This window comes from Petromyzon marinus, chromosome 59 (genome assembly GCF_048934315.1).
Source record: "Petromyzon marinus isolate PM22_M1 ecotype Great Lakes invasive population chromosome 59, UKy_Petmar_22M1.pri1.0, whole genome shotgun sequence".
NCBI classification, from domain to species: Eukaryota; Metazoa; Chordata; class Hyperoartia; order Petromyzontiformes; family Petromyzontidae; genus Petromyzon; species Petromyzon marinus.
This window is the reverse complement of record NC_133725.1, coordinates 1553472-1574110: the sequence shown is the minus strand read 5'-3', so window position 1 is coordinate 1574110 and position 20639 is coordinate 1553472. Positions and strand designations below refer to the sequence as shown.

General features: G+C 51.5%; 1 protein-coding gene across 1 annotated transcript in view; it reads right to left on the bottom strand.

Moving 5' to 3' along the window:
- Window positions 1-20639, bottom strand: part of LOC142905807 (contactin-5-like) — a 98700-nt gene that overhangs the window by 24406 nt on the left and 53655 nt on the right. Inside the window, exon 5 of the mRNA XM_076052937.1 lies at window positions 16135-16230. Within this exon, the coding sequence (XP_075909052.1) occupies window positions 16135-16230 (96 nt within the window). The remainder of the gene's footprint in view (window positions 1-16134; window positions 16231-20639) is intronic.

The window sequence follows — 20639 nt, the reverse complement described above, 5'->3', positions numbered from 1 at the left end:
CGACCTCCTCCACCTCCTCCACCTCCTCCACCTCCTCCTCCACCTCCTCCTCCACCTCCTCCACCTCCTCCACCTCCTCCACCTCCTCCACCTCCTCCACCTCCTCCACCTCCTCCACCTCCTCCTCCACCTCCTCCACCTCCTCCTCTACGACCTCCTCCACCTCCTCCACCTCCTCCACCTCCTCCTCCACCTCCTCCTCCACCTCCTCCACCTCCTCCACCTCCTCCTCCACCTCCTCCACCTCCTCCTCTACGACCTCCTCCACCTCCTCCTCCACCTCCTCCACCTCCTCCTCTACGACCTCCTCCTCCACCTCCTCCACCTCCTCCACCTCCTCCTCCACCTCCTCCTCCACCTCCTCCACCTCCTCCTCTACGACCTCCTCCACCTCCTCCTCCACCTCCTCCTCCAACTCCTCCTCCACGACCACCTCATCCTCCTCCACCTCCTCCTCCTCCACCTCCTCCACCTCCTCCTCCACCTCCTCCTCCTCCACCTCCACCTCAACCTCCTCCTCCACCTCCTCCAGCTCCTCCACCTCTTCCACCTCCTACTCCACCTCCTCCACCTCCTCCAACTCCTCCTCCACCTCCTACTCCACCTCCTCCACCTCCTCCTCCACCTCCTCCACCTCCACCTCCTACTCCACGTCCTCCACCTCCTCCACCTCCTCCTCCACCTCCTCCACCTCCTCCACCTCCTCCTCCACCTCCTCCACCTCCTCCACCTCCTACTCCACCTCCACCTCCTCCTCCTCCTCTACATCCTCCACCAACTCCTCCACCTCCTCCTCCACCTCCTCCACCTCCTCCTCCTCCTCCACCTCCTCCTCCTCCACCTCCTCCACCTCCTCCACCTCTTCCTCCTCCACCTCCTCCACCTCCACCTCCTACTCCACCTCCTCCACCTCCTCCACCTCCTCCTCCACCTCCTACTCCACCTCCTCCAACTCCTCCACCTCCTCCTCCACCTCCTCCACCTCCTCCACCTCCTCCACCTCCTCCTCCACCTCCTACTCCAACTCCTCCACCTCCTCCACCTCCTCCTCCACCTCCTCCTCCACCTCCTCCTCCACCTCCTCCACCTCCTCCTCCACCTCCTCCAACTCAACCTCCTCCTCCACCTCCTCCTCCACCTCCTCCAACTCGACCTCCTCCTCCACCTCGACCTCCTCCACCTCCTCCTCCACCTCCTCCACCTCCTCCTCCACCTCCTCCTCCACCTCCTCCACGTCCTCCACCTCCTCCACCACCTCCACCTCCTCCTCCACGACCTCCTCCACCTCCACCAACTCCTATCACCTCCTCCATCTCCACCAACTCCTCCACCACCTCCTCCTCCACCTCCTCCACCTCCTACACCTCCTCCTCCACCTCCTCCTCCACCTCCTCCTCCACCTTCTCCTCCTCCTCCACCTCCTCCTCCTCCTCCTCCTCCTCCTCCTCCACCACCTACACCTCCACCTCCTCCACCTCCTCCTCCTCCACCTCCTCCTCCACCTCCTCAACCTCCTCCTCCACCTCCTCCACCTCCTCCTCCACCTCCTCCACCTCCTACTCCACCTCCTCCAACTCCTCCACCTCCACCTCCTCCTCCACCTCCTCCACCTCCTCCACCTCCTCCTCCACCTCCTACTCCACCTCCTCCACCTCCTCCTCCACCTCCTCCTCCACCTCCTCCACCTCCTCCTCCACCTCCTCCACCTCCACCTCCTCCAACTCAACCTCCTCCTCCACCTCCTCCTCCACCTCCTCCTCCACCTCCTCCAACTCGACCTCCTCCTCCACCTCGACCTCCTCCACCTCCTCCTCCACCTCCTCCACCTCCTCCACCTCCTCCTCCACCTCCTCCTCCACCTCCTCCACGTCCTCCACCTCCTCCACCACCTCCTCCTCCACGACCTCCTCCACCTCCACCAACTCCTCTCACCTCCTCCATCTCCACCACCTCCTCCACCACCTCCTCCTCCACCTCCTCCACCTCCTCCACCTACACCTCCTCCTCCACCTCCTCCTCCACCTCCTCCTCCACCTCCTCCTCCTCCTCCACCACCTACACCTCCACCTCCTCCACCTCCTCCTCCACCTCCTCCTCCTCCACCTCCTCCTTCTCCTCCTCCACCTCCTCCTCCACCTCGACCTCCTCCACCTGCTCCACCTCGACCTCCTCCACCTCCTCCACCAACTCCTCCACCTCCTCCACCACCTCCACCTCCTCCACCTCCTCCTCCACCTCCTCCACCTCCTCCACCAACTCCTACCACCTACTCCATCTCCACCACCTCCTCCACCACCTCCACCTCCTCCACCTCCTCCACCACCTACACCTCCTCCTCCACGACCTCCTCCACCTCCTCCACGACCTCCTCCAACTCTTCCACCACCACCTCCTCCTCCACAACCTCCTCCAGCACATCCTCCTACACCTCCTACACCTCCTCCAACTCCTGCACCACCTCCACCTCCTCCACCTCCTCCACCTCCATCACCTCCTCCTACATTCACTACATGTCTAGATGTGACTAGGAGACACTCACTACGTGTCTAGATATGACTAGGAGACACTCACTACGTGTCTTGATGTGACTAGGAGACATTCACTACGTGTCTAGATGTGACTAGGAGACACTCACTACATGTATAGATGTGACTAAGAGACACTCACACATGTCTAGATATGACTAGGAGACACCCACTACATGTCTAGATGTGACTAGGAGACACTCACACATGTCTAGATGTGACTAGGAGACACTCACACATGTCTAGATGTGACTAGGAGACACTCACTACATGTCTAGATGTGACTAGGAGACACTCACTACATGTCTAGACGTGACTAGGAGACACTCACTACATGTCTAGATGTGACTAGGAGACACTCACTACGTGTCTATATGTGACTAGGAGACACTCACTACATGTCTAGACGTGACTAGGAGACACTACGTGTCTAGATGTGACTAGGAGACACTCACTACGTGTCTAGATGTCACTAGGAGCCACTCACTACATGTCTAGATGTGACTAGGAGACACTCACTATATGTCTAGATGTGACTAGGAGACACTCACTACATGTTTAGTTGTGAAGAGGAGACACCCACTACATGTCTAGATGTGACTAGGAGACACTCACTACGTGTCTAGATGTGACTAGAAGACACTCACTACATGTCTAGATCTGACTAGGAGACACCCACTACATATCTAGATGTGACTACGAGACACCCACTACGTGTCTAGATGTGACTAGGAGACACCCACTACGTGTCTAGATGTGACTAGGAGACACTCACTACGTGTCTAGATGTGACTCGGAGACACTCACTACATGTCTAGACGTGACTAGGAGACACTCACTACATGTCTAGATGTGACTAGGAGACACTCACTACATGTCTAGATGTGACTAGGAGACACCCACTACGTGTCTAGATGTGACTAGGAGACACTCACTACATGTCTAAACGTGACTAGGAGACACTCACTACATGTCTAGATGTGACTAGGAGACACTCACTACGTGTCTATATGTGACTAGGAGACACTCACTACATGTCTAGACGTGACTAGGAGACACTACGTGTCTAGATGTGACTAGGAGACACTCACTACGTGTCTAGATGTGACTATGAGACACCCACTACGTGTCTAGATGTGACTAGGAGACACCCACTACGTGTCTAGATGTGACTAGGAGACACTCACTACGTGTCTAGATGTGACTAGGAGACACTCACTACATGTCTAGATGTGACTAGGAGACACCCACTACGTGTCTAGATGTGACTAGGAGACACTCACTACATGTCTAGACGTGACTAGGAGACACTCACTACATGTCTAGATGTGACTAGGAGACACTCACTACGTGTCTATATGTGACTAGGAGACACTCACTACATGTCTAGACGTGACTAGGAGACACCCACTACGTGTCTAGACGTGACTAGGAGACACTCACTACATGTCTAGATGTGACTAGGAGACACCCACTACATGTCTAGATGTGACTAGGAGACACTGACTACATGTCTAGATGTGACTATGAGACACTCACTACATGTCTAGATGTGACTAGGAGACACCCACTACATGTCTAGATGTGACTAGGAGACACTCACTACATGTCTAGATGTGACTAGGAGACACTCACTACATGTTTAGTTGTGAAGCGGAGACACCCACTACATGTCTAGATGTGACTAGGAGACACTCACTACGTGTCTAGATGTGACTAGAAGACACTCACTACATGTCTAGATCTGACTAGGAGACACCCACTACATATCTAGATGTGACTACGAGACACCCACTACGTGTCTAGATGTGACTAGGAGACACCCACTACGTGTCTAGATGTGACTAGGAGACACTCACTACATGTCTAGACGTGACTAGGAGACACTCATTACATGTCTAAATGTGACTAGGAGACACTCACTACATGTCTAGATGTGACTAGGAGACACCCACTACGTGTCTAGATGTGACTAGGAGACACTCACTACATGTCTAGACGTGACTAGGAGACACTCACTACATGTCTAGATGTGACTAGGAGAAACTCACTACGTGTCTATATGTGACTAGGAGACACTCACTACATGTCTAGACGTGACTAGGAGACACTACGTGTCTAGATGTGACTAGGAGACACTCACTACGTGTCTAGATGTGACTAGGAGACACTCACTACATGTCTAGATGTGACTCGGAGACACTCACTACATGTCTAGATGTGACTAGGAGACACTCACTACATGTCTAGATTTGACTAGGAGACACTCACTACATGTCTAGACGTGACTAGGAGACACTCACTACATGTCTAGATGTGACTAGGAGACACTCACTACGTGTCTATATGTGACTAGGAGACACTCACTACATGTCTAGACGTGACTAGGAGACACTACGTGTCTAGATGTGACTAGGAGACACTCACTACGTGTCTAGATGTCACTAGGAGCCACTCACTACATGTCTAGATGTGACTAGGAGACACTCACTATATGTCTAGATGTGACTAGGAGACACTCTCTACATGTTTAGTTGTGAAGAGGAGACACCCACTACATGTCTAGATGTGACTAGGAGACACTCACTACGTGTCTAGATGTGACTAGAAGACACTCACTACATGTCTAGATCTGACTAGGAGACACCCACTACATATCTAGATGTGACTACGAGACACCCACTACGTGTCTAGATGTGACTAGGAGACACCCACTACGTGTCTAGATGTGACTAGGAGACACTCACTACGTGTCTAGATGTGACTCGGAGACACTCACTACATGTCTAGACGTGACTAGGAGACACTCACTACATGTCTAGATGTGACTAGGAGACACTCACTACATGTCTAGATGTGACTAGGAGACACCCACTACGTGTCTAGATGTGACTAGGAGACACTCACTACATGTCTAGATGTGACTAGGAGACACTCACTACATGTCTAGATGTGACTAGGAGACACTCACTACGTGTCTATATGTGACTAGGAGACACTCACTACATGTCTAGACGTGACTAGGAGACACTACGTGTCTAGATGTGACTAGGAGACACTCACTACGTGTCTAGATGTGACTACGAGACACCCACTACGTGTCTAGATGTGACTAGGAGACACCCACTACGTGTCTAGATGTGACTAGGAGACACTCACTACGTGTCTAGATGTGACTAGGAGACACTCACTACATGTCTAGATGTGACTAGGAGACACCCACTACGTGTCTAGATGTGACTAGGAGACACTCACTACGTGTCTAGATGTGACTCGGAGACACTCACTACATGTCTAGACGTGACTAGGAGACACTCACTACATGTCTAGATGTGACTAGGAGACACTCACTACATGTCTAGATGTGACTAGGAGACACCCACTACGTGTCTAGATGTGACTAGGAGACACTCACTACATGTCTAGATGTGACTAGGAGACACTCACTACATGTCTAGATGTGACTAGGAGACACTCACTACGTGTCTATATGTGACTAGGAGACACTCACTACATGTCTAGACGTGACTAGGAGACACTACGTGTCTAGATGTGACTAGGAGACACTCACTACGTGTCTAGATGTGACTACGAGACACCCACTACGTGTCTAGATGTGACTAGGAGACACCCACTACGTGTCTAGATGTGACTAGGAGACACTCACTACGTGTCTAGATGTGACTAGGAGACACTCACTACATGTCTAGATGTGACTAGGAGACACCCACTACGTGTCTAGATGTGACTAGGAGACACTCACTACATGTCTAGACGTGACTAGGAGACACTCACTACATGTCTAGATGTGACTAGGAGACACTCACTACGTGTCTATATGTGACTAGGAGACACTCACTACATGTCTAGACGTGACTAGGAGACACTACGTGTCTAGATGTGACTAGGAGACACTCACTACGTGTCTAGATGTGACTAGGAGACACTCACTACATGTCTAGATGTGACTCGGAGACACTCACTACATGTCTAGATGTGACTAGGAGACACTCACTACATGTCTAGATGTGACTAGGAGACACTCACTACATGTCTAGACGTGACTAGGAGACACTCACTACATGTCTAGATGTGACTAGGAGACACTCACTACGTGTCTATATGTGACTAGGAGACACTCACTACATGTCTAGATGTGACTAGGAGACACTCACTACATGTCTAGATGTGACTAGGAGACACTCACTATATGTTTAGTTGTGAAGAGGAGACACCCACTACATGTCTAGATGTGACTAGGAGACACTCACTACGTGTCTAGATGTGACTAGAAGGCACTCACTACATGTCTAGATCTGACTAGGAGACACCCACTACATATCTAGATGTGACTACGAGACACCCACTACGTGTCTAGATGTGACTAGGAGACACCCACTACGTGTCTAGATGTGACTAGGAGACACTCACTACGTGTCTAGATGTGACTCGGAGACACTCACTACATGTCTAGACGTGACTAGGAGACACTCACTACATGTCTAGATGTGACTAGGAGACACTCACTACATGTCTAGATGTGACTAGGAGACACCCACTACGTGTCTAGATGTGACTAGGAGACACTCACTACATGTCTAGACGTGACTAGAAGACACTCACTACATGTCTAGATGTGACTAGGAGACACTCACTACGTGTCTATATTTGACTAGGAGACACTCACTACATGTCTAGACGTGACTAGGAGACACTACGTGTCTAGATGTGACTAGGAGACACTCACTACGTGTCTAGATGTGACTACGAGACACCCACTACGTGTCTAGATGTGACTAGGAGACACCCACTACGTGTCTAGATGTGACTAGGAGACACTCACTACGTGTCTAGATGTGACTAGGAGACACTCACTACATGTCTAGACGTGACTGGCAGACACTCACTACATGTCTAGATGTGACTAGGAGACACTCACTACGTGTCTATATGTGACTAGGAGACACTCACTACATGTCTAGACGTGACTAGGAGACACTACGTGTCTAGATGTGACTAGGAGACACTCACTACGTGTCTAGATGTGACTAGGAGACACTCACTACATGTCTAGATGTGACTCGGAGACACTCACTACATGTCTAGATGTGACTAGGAGACACTCACTACATGTCTAGATGTGACTAGGAGACACTCACTACATGTCTAGATGTGACTAGGAGACACTCACACATGTCTAGATGTGACTAGGAGACACTCACTACATGTCTAGATGTGACTAGGAGACACTCACTACATGTCTAGACGTGACTAGGAGACACTCACTACATGTCTAGATGTGACTAGGAGACACTCACTACGTGTCTATATGTGACTAGGAGACACTCACTACATGTCTAGACGTGACTAGGAGACACTACGTGTCTAGATGTGACTAGGAGACACTCACTACGTGTCTAGATGTGACTAGGAGCCACTCACTACATGTCTAGATGTGACTAGGAGACACTCACTACATGTCTAGATGTGACTAGGAGACACTCACTACATGTCTAGATGTGACTAGGAGACACTCACACATGTCTAGATGTGACTAGGAGACACTCACTACATGTCTAGATGTGACTAGGAGACACTCACTACATGTCTAGATGTGACTAGGAAACACTCACTACGTGTCTAGATGTGACTAGGGGACACTCACTACATGTCTAGACGTGACTAGGAGACACTCACTACATGTCTAGATGTGACTAGGAGACACTCACTACGTGTATAGATGTGACTAGGAGACACTCACTACATCTCTAGATGTGACTAGGAGACACTCACTACGTGTCTAGATGTGACTAGGAGACACTCACTACATGTCTAGATGTGACTAGGAGACACTCACTACGTGTCTAGATGTGACTAGGAGACACTCACTACATGTCTAGATGTGACTAGGAGACACTCACTACGTGTCTAGATGTGACTAGGAGACACCCACTACGTGTCTAGATGTGACTAGGAGACGCCCAGAGACAATCACAAAGATCCCCCGTGTAGGCTGTAACAGACTGTAGGGGCAAGTGCTGTTAGCGAGCAGCGCTTGTGAAGGCCGGCACGGCACACGAGGGGGTGGGTGGCCAGCACCACGCCCGGCCGCCTTTGTCTCCCCAGCGGCGATGTTTACACACCGCACCAGGCACTCATTTGACGCCGAGTGGACCTAAGGGAGGCCCAGGACCGGTTCAGATTATCGCATTGGTGGATCGCTCACGCACGACCCCCAAAGGCAAAGCTCCCCCGTGTAGCCTCTGACAGGCAGCTGGGGGCAAGTGCCCTTGGCGAGTGGCAGCGCCTACGAAGGCTGGGTGGTAGAGGGCGGGTGGGTGGCCAACACCACGCCCGGCCGCCTTTGTCTCCCCGGTGGCGACGTTCACACAAGATAATTTTGAGGCTGAGTCGACCTAAGCGTTTGGAGGGGGGAGGGGGGGTAGGAGGTGGAGGATGCCCAGGACCGGTAACAGTTCGGGTATCGAACGAGGATCGTAGCCGGGAGTTCGTGGCTCAGCGTGCGCTAACCGCTGCACCACCGCTCCCCACTCACGCTCTCTGCAGAACAAGTGGAGGGTGGAGGGTGGAGGGGGTAAATAACCCGAACTCAACACAGAAGGGCGGCCCCCGGTCGGGAATCGAACCCAGCCGGCTTCTTGCCGTGCGGCCAACCAATCCCAACACCCGCGCCATTCGCCACACAAGTGACGGCGACGTCACCACGGTGCCCTGTGCCAGGCTAGGTGCACCAGGAGGTCACGGGGCAGAGCCAGCAGGTGCCATGGGTCGACTGACTGAGATGACTTGCCGATGCACCACCTGTGCCCCCTACTGTGCCAACACCACCATCGCCGCCACCACCAACCGCCGTGCCGCCCAGATAATCATCTTGTTTCAAAATACATATTTGTAAAGCAAAACAAAGAGGCTGAGAAAAAGTTTAACTTTTCACAGAAACATTCAACGAAATTTCCACCTCTTTATTTTTGACCTCGCGGTCTTCCCGTGGCTGATTAAGGATCCCGCGGGACTCCCTTCGCGAGGGGGAAGCGCATCGCCACACGTGGCCGCGGCTGTTAGGCGGAGCAGTGAATGGATTCCAGATTCCAGTTGAATTATTATTCACACTGTGCTCGGAGGAGGAAGGAATGGATCGCGGGACTGAGTCAACGTGACGAGAGATGCACAACAAAAACCGGTTCAGTGACCCCGTGCAAAAACCGGTTCAGTGACCCCGCACCAAACCGGTTCAGTGACCCCGCACCAAACCGGCTCAGTGACCCCGGGCGAGCGACTCGCGCGGAGCGAGACTCAACTCGGGGAGGACACACACGGTTCGCGAGCACCCCGCGGGGTAGAGAGCATGTTGTTGGCATGTTGTTGGCATGTTGTTGGCATGTTGTTGGAATGCTGTTGGCATGTTGTTGGCATGTTGTTGGCATGTTGTTGGCATGCTGTTTGCATGGTGTTTGCATGTTGTTGGCATGTTGTTGGCATGTTGTTTGCATGTTGTTGGCATGTTGTTGGCATGTTGTTGGCATGTTGTTTGCATGTTGTTGGCATGTTGTTTGCATTTTGTTTGCATGTTTCATCATCATCATCGTCACGGTGGCCAGGAGATGTTAACTCCCTCGCCTGGTCTACAGGAGGTCGTGGGTTTGATCCCGACCCTCACGACGTATATTTGGAGTCAGCGCATCGCTCTCTCTCCCCGTGGTCCACCGGCGTTTCCCCCCCACACTGAGAATCATCATCACGCTGCCGCTATAAATGTCCACGCGACGATGATAAGCCCCCAAATTCGTTGAGCAATCATTTGCCGATCGCCAGGTCGCTTCTGGAACGTAAAAAATAAAGGAGCTACATCGCTCACACATCGTTTAGTTCATAGTTTAAATCATCTCACAACGCCTGGCTCACTCTTGTCTGCGCATGGCACGAGACAACAACAAGGACAGACGAGACAGACAGACCGGGCCCTGCCTCTTCAACGCATTCTCCTGCGGAGGGAGGAGCTGGTAGGAACGTCGGGTTGCTCGGTCAATGGCCAGGGTCACACGGCAGCACCACCACGTGGTGTGTTTAGCACAATATGCCCGACTGTGAGGGCAGGCACAAGCTGGCGTGAGTAGGTTACACGTTGAGTTTTATAAGGGCACCACGGGGTGACCAGCCCGTCCCCACCCAGCCCCACCCTCCCCACCCAGTCCCTCCCTCTCCACCCAGCCCCTCCCTCTCCACCCAGCCCCACCCTCCCCACCCAGCCCCTCCCTCCCCACCCAGCCCCTCTCCACCCAGCCCCTCCCCACCCAGCCCCACCCCTCCCATTTGTGGATGCACGACGGACGGACGGACACAATAATCCCCTGTGGGCTGGTGGTGGTGGTGGTGTAGTAACCAGGAGGTTCCTACACAGTATCACGTGACAGGCAGAACGGTCCCTGCCTCTTCATCACGTGACAGACAGACAGCATGCACGTGCGTCTAGGTAATGACTGACCGACAGAGCTGTTGGTGTCTATCGACGATTATCGATTATGATGAGAGATCGTTTAGTTGAGTTTGTATTCAGGCGTGCTCTGCAGCCCAAGAGGCCAATTCCGACCACACCGCACGTCGACCGGGACATGGTTACCATTCGGTTTTGTTTGTGTTTTGTTTTAACTCTGATCAACGTTCGTTTGTGTTTGTTGTGCCGTGGCACTGGGGAGACAAAGACGGCCGGGCGTGGTTGCTGGCCACCCCACTCCCTCGTGCGCCGCTCCGGCCTGAGTAGTAGGTGCTGCTACTCGCTAACAGCACTTGCCCCGGCAGCCTGCTGAGGCTACACGGGGGAATCTGTGTCTTTATCTCTATATGTGTTGGGGAGGAGGAGGGTGGGGAGGGCAGCTGTCCCCCGCGTGAGTCGGGGCCGTCTTTGTCTTTCTCGCCCGGGTTCGCGTCGACTCCCCCCCCCCATCGGAGGCCGAGCACCGTACGACCTCTAGATCGACTCGGCCCGAACAACGGAGCAAACCCCCGGGGTGTCTCCGCGCGAGACGGAGGGCGACGCCGGGCGAGGCGAGCTAGGAGTCGAACCGGCACCGTCCGACCGTTAAAGCGACGCGCACACACGGACTTGTGGTGCCGTGGTGAGTGGGTTTTTAAATATATATGTAGTTGTGTATTTTAAAATAGACATAGACAATAGAACGGCCATCCCTACTAACGATTAACCGCTTAACGACGGGCCTCCATAGAGCCCAATGTGTAGTGTATAGTGTAGTGTATAGTAGTGTAGTGTGTAGTAGTGTAGTGTATAGTGTAGTGTATAGTAGTATAGTGTATAGTAGTGTGTAGTAGTATAGTATATAGTGTAGTGTGTAGTGTAGTGTATAGTAGTGTAGTGTATAGTAGTGTGTATTGTATTGTAGTGTTTAGTAGTGTATAGTGTAGTGTATAGTAGTGTATAGTGTAGTGTATAGTAGTGTAGTTTATAGTGTATAGTGTAGTGTAATAGTGTAGTGTATAGTAATCTAGTGTATAGTGTAGTGTATAGTGTAGTGTATATTAGTGTGTTGTAGTGTGTAGTGCAGTGTATAGTAGTGTGTAGTGTAGTGTATAGTAGTATAGTGTATAATAGTGTGTATTGTATTGTAGTGTATAGTAGTATATAGTGTAGTGTATAGTAGTGTCGTATATAGTGTATAGTAGTGTATAGTGTAGTATATAGTGTAGTGTATATTGTAGTATAGAGTGTAGTGTATAGTAGTGTAGTATATAGTGTATAGTAGTGTATAGTGTAGTGTATAGTGTAGTATATAGTGTATAGTGTAGTGTATAGTTTAGTGTATAGTGTAGTGTATAGTGTAGTGTATAGTGTAGTGTATAGTGTAGTGTATAGTAGTGTAGTATATAGTGTATAGTAGTGTATGGTGTAGTGTATAGTGTAGTGTATAGTAGTGTAGTATAGTGTATAGTAGTGTATAGTGTAGTGTATAGTAGTGTAGTATAGTGTATAGTAGTGTATAGTGTAGTGTATAGTGTAGTGTATAGTGTAGTGTATAGTGTAGTGTATAGTGTAGTATATAGTTTAGTGTATAGTGTAGTGTATAGTGTAGTATATAGTGTATAGTGTAGTATATAGTGTAGTGTATAGTGTAGTATATAGTGTAGTGTATAGTGTAGTATATAGTGTAGTATATAGTGTAGTGTATAGTGTAGTGTATAGTGTAGTATATAGTGTAGTGTATAGTGTAGTGTATAGTGTAGTATATAGTGTAGTGTATAGTGTAGTGTATAGTGTAGTATATAGTGTAGTGTATAGTATAGTATATAGTGTAGTGTATAGTGTAGTATATAGTGTAGTATATAGTGTAGTATATAGTGTAGTATATAGTGTAGTATATAGTGTAGTATATAGTGTAGTGTATAGTGTAGTGTATAGTGTAGTGTATAGTATAGTATATAGTGTAGTGTATAGTAGTGTAGTGTATAGTGTAGTGTATAGTGTAGTGTATAGTAGTGTAGTGTATAGTGTAGTGTATAGTAGTTTCGGGCCTCCATAGAGCCCAGTGTGGTCGCTTACCGACCATTAACCCGTTAACGACAGGCTGTTGTTGATGCAGTAAATATTAATTAATGCACGTTTATTTTAATATTGTGTTTATAATATCGTTGGTAATCTTTAAATATTAATATCCATTCTTTAAATATTATAAAGTACGTTTTTGGGGGGGTAAAATAAAAGGGTAACTTTCAATGCCATCGGAACGAATTAAGCCTTTAAAATATAATAATAGGGGTTTTCCCCCTTTTTTCTGGCAACAAAACTGACACTTTTTACGAGGATTCATGTTTACTGCATTAACCACAATACCTGCAGTCAAAATGCAAACAAAAAACATACTATGATAATATATGTGGCATTGTCCTCGATACTGATTGGTCCACACCAAGGGACGGCTTTCTTTTGAGCCTCGACCCAATTGGTGCTCGACCAGATGACGCCAGAAGGCGTCACACAGCTCAAAGACAATGCCACTAGCAAAGTAATGAGGGCTCAGGGTGAGCATCTACATCATCCTTAGACCTCCTTTGCCAATACCAAAGTATAATAATAATAATAAATGTATTTGCTATCCATAAAATGTATCCGCTTTGCTCGCCTCACAACCAAATCACTTCACGACGTCTTTCTAGGAACCAATCGCAGTCATCAAGAGGGCTTCTATTGTGATGCAGAGTCACGACATTTACACTTGGAGGCCATGGCAGGCATTTTCCAATTTAAAAAAAAGACCACACACACAAATAACAGAGACGAGAGCCAGAGGAGAAGGCGAGCGAGAGACAGCGGGCCGGGCATCGCCAAGCGGGCTCAGTCCCCGACTCAGCGGTGGAAATTCCACGTTTCCGTGGCAGGAGCCGGCGAGGGGGCGGGGGGGGTGGCGTTGATAATAACCAGGGGCGACTGGAGGCGGGCGCGTTTCATCCCAGACCCGGTCCAGGTGAGCGATGGACCGAGAGGACTCTCGGCTGAGCGAGCGAGTGGATGGAGTTGGGCGAATTAATTGAGCGGGTGAGCGATCGAATGGGCGAGAGAATTGGTGGTGGGGTTGGTGGGGGGGTTGGTGGTGGAGGGGGGGTGGGTGGGCATGACGGATCGATTTCGTGAATAAATGAGAGGGCGAGCAAGCGATCGAGCGAATTGAGTGCGTGAGCGAGTGAATTGATGAGTGGGCGAAGAACAGAAAGACCGGGGACGTGCAGGGTTGAATTTGGGAGTGAGTGAGTGAATTAATGAGTGGGCGAGTAATTGAATTAATGTGGGAGTGAGCGAGTGAGTGAGTGAATGAGTGAGCGAGTGAGTGAGTGAATGAATGGGCGAGTAATTGAATTGATGGGAACCTGTGGGGTGAATGGGGGAGCGAGCGAGTAAGTGAATGGGGGGGGGGGGGGGGTGACAGAGTGACTGAAGCACATCATTTGGTGATGTGTCCGCGTTGGGACTTGGGTCTAAGCACCATTCACAGACGATAACGCGGTGGGGTTGATGTTGGGGTGCGTCCGTGGGGCAGCGTGGAAGTAGTGAGTGGGTGAGTGACTGAGAGGGTGGGTGAGTGAGAGGGTGAGTGACTGAGTGGGTGAGTGACTGAGAGGGTGAGTGACTGAGTGGGTGAGTGAGTGAGTGAGTGGGTGAGTGACTGAGAGGGTGAGTATCTGAGTGGGTGAGTGAGTGAGAGGGTGAGTATCTGAGTGGGTGAGTGAGATGGTGAGTATCTGAGTGGGTGAGTGACTGAGAGGGTGAGTATCTGAGTGGGTGAGTGAGAGGGTGAGTATCTGAGTGGGTGAGTGACTGAGTGGGTGAGTGACTGAGAGGGTGAGTGACTGAGAGGGTGAGTGACTGAGAGGGTGAGTATCTAAGTGGGTGAGTGACTGAGAGGGTGAGTGACTGAGAGGGTGAGTGACTGAGTGAGTGAGTGAGTGGGTGAGTGACTGAGAGGGTGAGTATCTGAGTGGGTGAGTGAGTGAGCGGGTGAGTATCTAAGTGGGTGAGTGAGATGGTGAATATCTGAGTGGGTGAGTGAGAGGGTGAGTATCTGAGTGGGTGAGTGAGAGGGTGAGTATCTGAGTGGGTGAGTGGCTGAGTGGGTGAGTGACTGAGTGGGTGAGTATCTGAGTGGGTGAGTGAGAGGGTGAGTATCTGAGTGGGTGAGTGAGTGAGAGGGTGAGTATCTGAGTGGGTGAGTGAGTGAGATGGTGAGTATCTGAGTGGGTGAGTGAGTGAGAGGGTGAGTATCTGAGTGGGTAAGTGAGTGAGAGGGTGAGTATCTAAGGAGGTGAGTGACTGAGAGGGTGAGTGACTGAGAAGGTGAGTGACTGAGTGCGTGAGTGAGTGAGAGGGTGAGTATCTGAGTGGGTGAGTGACTGAGTGGATGAGTATCTGAGGAGGTGAGTGACTGAGAGGGTGAGTGACTGAGTGGGTGAGTGACTGAGTGGGTGAGTATCTGAGTGGGTGAGTGACTGAGTGGGTGAGTATCTAAGTGGGTGAGTGAGTGAGAGGGTGAGTATCTGAGTGGGTGAGTGACTGAGAGGGTGAGTATCTGAGTGGGTAAGTGACTGAGAGGGTGAGTATCTGAGTGGGTGAGTGACTGAGTGGGTGAGTATCTGAGGAGGTGAGTGACTGAGTGGGTGAGTGAGTGAGAGGGTGAGTATCTGAGTGGGTGAGTGAGATGGTGAGTATCTGAGTGGGTGAGTGAGTGAGAGGGTGAGTATCTGAGTGGGTGAGTGAGAGGGTGAGTATCTGAGTGGGTGAGTGACCGAGAGGGTGAGTGAGTGGGTGAGTATCTGAGTGGGTGAGTGACTGAGTGGGTGAGTATCTGAGTGGGTGAGTGACTGAGTGGGTGAGTGACTGAGTGGGTGAGTATCTGAGTGGGTGAGTGACCGGGTGAGTGACTGAGAGGGTGAGTGACTGAGTGAGTGAGTGGGTGAGTATCTGAGTGGGTGAGTGACTGAGTGGGTGAGTGACTGAGAGGGTGACTATCTAAGTGGGTGAGTGACTGAGTGGGTTAGTGACTGAGTGGGTTGAGTGGCCGGGTGAGTGGCCGGGTGAGTGTGCGGTTACCTCCGGCGTGTGGAGGAGGAGCGCAGATCATCACCACCCCCTGGCCGCCTCGCACCGCCACGGCTCCCCGTGCTTGCCGGCTGAAGGCGTGCAAGTCTGTGGGCGAAGGCGAAAGGGGGCCCCCACGCCCCCCACACCCCCCACGTATAAGCCAGCAAAACAGATGTGCATTTGAGGCTGAGTCGACCTAGAGGAGGCCCACGGTGAATCGACACCGGCGTGGTCCGTGAGCGGGAATCGAACTTGGGTCGCCGGGTTCGTAGCGCAGCGCGCAGACCGCTGCACCACCGCTCCCCACAGACACACACACAGACTCGGACACACACACTCGGACACACACACAGACTCCGACACACACACACAGACTCCGACACACACACACAGACTCCGACACACACACAGACTCGGACACACACACAGACTCGGACACACAGACACACTCGGATACACACACACACACACACAGACTCGGACACACACACACACACACTCGGACACACAAACATTCGGACACACACACAGACTCCGACACACACACACAGACTCCGACACACACACACACACACTCGGACACACTCACACTCGGACACACACACAGACTCCGACACACACACACAGACTCCGACACACACACAGACTCGGACACACACACAGACTCGGACACACAGACACACTCGGATACACACACACACACAGACTCGGACACACACACACAGACTCCGACACACACACAGACTCGGACACACACACAGACTCACACACACACACACAGACTCGGACACACACACACTCGGACACACACAGACTCGGACACAGACTCCGACACACACACACAGACTCGGACACACACACGGACTCCGACACACACACACACTCGGACACACACACACTCGGACATATACACACAGACTCGGACACACATACACACTCGGACATATACACACACACAGGGGCACACACACACAAGGACACACACAACAACAACAACAACCGCCATTCACCACTAAGTGGCGGTGACGTCACCACGACGCTTGTGCCAGGCCATGTGCACCTTGAGGCCACGTGAAGTGTCGAACGCCCGCGGGCAGGAGGTCACGGGGCAGACCCAGGTGCCACGGGTCGACTGACTGAGATGACTGGCTGGTGCACCACCTGTGCCCCCTACTGTGCCAACCTGCTGTGCTTTAGCCACCCCGCGCTCCGCTCATTGTTGTGAGCGTCGCTCCTCCGCCCTCCGTTGTTGTTGGAGGGCGACTGCCTCCAACTGCCCAATAGCGTCCTTCATGAGCCTCCTCCACAGAGGCCGATCTTGACACCGCTGGTACCAGTCATCGGCAAGTCCACTCAGCTCCACGTCCTCCTGTACCACATCACTCCATCTCTTCTATAACCCGTGCCGCGCCCGTTTAGCCCCCTCGATCCGGCCGAACAAAAGCTGTTTCAGCATGCGATGGCTGGGCATGCGGGCTACATGACCAAGCCAACGCAGCCTTGCCTGCCGGAGGAGCTCACCGATGGGACCTTGCCCAGATCTTTCAAAGATTTGTGAGCTCCTCACACAATCCAGCCTGGTTAAACCCAGAATGGATCGTAGGCAGGCTAGCCTAAACGTTTCTAACCGGCGAAGATGTTCCATTAGTGGGGTCCACGTTTTCAAGCGTAGAGAAGGGAGGGAATGACCGTGGCCGAGAAGACCTGAAGCTTATTGCGGAGCGACAGACCAGGTAGCTTCCACACAGCGTTACGCAACCGATGAAACGATATTGCCGCTCGACTGATTCGGAGTGAGACCTCTGCTGTTAAACTGGAGCCGCTCATGAGCACACTGCCCAGGTATGGGAAACTCTCCACCCTCTCCAGAACTGCCCCATTGCCGATTGGGAGTTGTGGGGGTGGAGTGTCCGATGATACAAAATACCCAGGCAGGTGCTTAGTTTTGGTGGGGCTGATGGTAAGGCCCCATCTCTTAGTGGCACGCTCCAGTCCCAGCAGCAGCGTCTCCAACTCCTCCTCTGAATGAGCAGCTATTACCAAATCATCGGCATACATAACGTGGTTGAGCAATAGGGAGCCATCCCTTGACCGCACCCGGGCATCGATCAGTCTCCCATTATATCTGTACCATATGGAGATTCCCCCGGTACAGCTATTGAAGGCTTCACGAACTACGTGGTCAAAATAGATGTTAAATAATGTGGGAGCCAGAGGACATCCCTGTCGCACCCCAAGGTGTACAGGGAATGGCTCTGACTCCCGGTCACGTAGTTTTACCCGGGCCCGCTCACCATCATGAAGGTCCTTAATGATCGTGAGCAGATGGTCAGGGACTCCAAAAGCACGAAGAACAAGCCAGAGCCCAGGCCTACTGATGGTATCATAGGCCTTGACCAGGTCAATAAAGCAGGGATGTAGGTCTTGTTGGAATTCCATACACCTCTGCTGTAGCATACGGACAGAAAATATGGCATCTGTGCAGGACCGCCCTTTCCTGAAACCGCATTGGGGCTCCGCAAGCCTCTCCTCAGCGTGCCTGGCAAGGCGATGTTGAATAATTCTTGCCAGGACCTTTCCCGGCACACTGAGGAGTGAGATGCCCCTGTAGTTGTTACAGTCTGTGCGGTCCCCCTTCTTAAAGAGGGGGACCACCAAGGCATCCTTCCAATCCTGTGGAATCCGTCCAGTGGTCCAGATTGTTGTTATGATGTCATATAGGGCAGTCTGTGCACAAACGCCACGCTCCCTCAGCATTTTGCTTGGCAGATCATCTCTGCCCGGTGCCTTTCCTGGTCTCAGACTCCGGATCGCCTTCAATACTTCCTCAACAGATGGCACCTCAGCCAGCCACTCACAGGGGGTGACTTCTTCCAATATTTGAGGCACCGCAGCCTCAGCAGGGTCATCCCCACTTTGTGCCACGATGTTTTCCTGGCTGAGGGATTTCCCCTCCCCCAGGACCTCACAGAAATGCTCAGCAAATCTGCAAACCTGTTCCTGGGGGTCGGAGATTGGATCACCGTTTTTTCCCCTAATGATGGTAATCGGTGTGGCGCTGCAGGTTACTTTTCTGATGGTGTTAAATAGAGATTTGTGATCACGGGCCACTGAGGCAGACTCCATCTCCTCAGCAACCCGCGACCACCACCCATCCTTGCAGCGCCTCACGGCTCTCCGAACCTCCGAGCGAAGGCTGCGGTAAGCCTCTTCATTCTCTGACGTGGGATTCTGTAGCCGATGACAGTGGGCCTGTCGCTTTTTCTCAACCATCCTGAATACCTCCTCTGTCAGCCAGGGTCTCTGGGGAGGTCTGGACCGCGTACCCAAAGCAGCCATTGCAGCTGCATGAGTCACAGTCCTAAACCTCGCCCATTGACCCTCGACATCAGGAGGAGTGGGGGACGATGGCAACCCCAGCCGCAAGCGATGATGAAATTCTCGCTTGCAACTTTCATCAGATAACTGAGACACACACACACTCACACACTCACAGACATACACACACAGACACACACACTCACAGACACACACAGACACACACACACACAGGCACACACACAGACACACTCACACAGACACACACAGACACACAGACACACACACTCACACACACACAGGCACACACACACAGACACACACACTCACAGACACACACAGACACACAGACACACACAGACACACACTCACACACACACAGGCACACACACAGACACACACACACACAGTCACACACAGACACACACACACACAGACACACACACTCACAGACACACACAGACACACACACACAGACACACACTCACACACACAGACACACACACACAGACACACACACTCACACAGGCACACACACACAGACACACAGACACACACTCACATAGGGCTACGTCAGACATTCATCTTTGTTCCTCCCCAATTACGGGGCTGCTGCTGTTTCCTGCCGACGGAAACTGGCGTAGCTCAGCAGAGTATCTCATATTTATACAACTGTGGAATATACAGGATAACGTAATGTAAATAGATGCTCTGTCTTTTAACAACAACAACAACAACACACGAGACAATGACAAAGAGTCCCCGTATAGCCTGTAACAGACTGTTGGGGCAAGTGCTGTTAGCGGGTGACACCTATGAAGGCCGGCACGGCACACGAGGGGGTGGGTGGCCAGCACCACGCCCGGCCGCCTTTGTCTCCTCAGTGGCGATGTTTACTACACATCGCACCGGGTACTCATTTGAGGATGTCATGGGGAGGTCTTCATCCAGCGGTGGATTGACCAGACAGATTACGTCATGCCAATCGTATGCAAAACAAGACACGCAGCTCCACTATTACCCCCCACCGCCACCCACCACCACGGAGCGTTTAAATCTCTCGTTGCAAATAAAAAAAAATATAGAAATGAAAAAATAAATACGTGAATAAAATATGTAAAACAAAAAAATACATATATATTTAAAAAAACACACACAAAAAACCATATTTTCCCACCGCTTTACGTAAGGGGAGT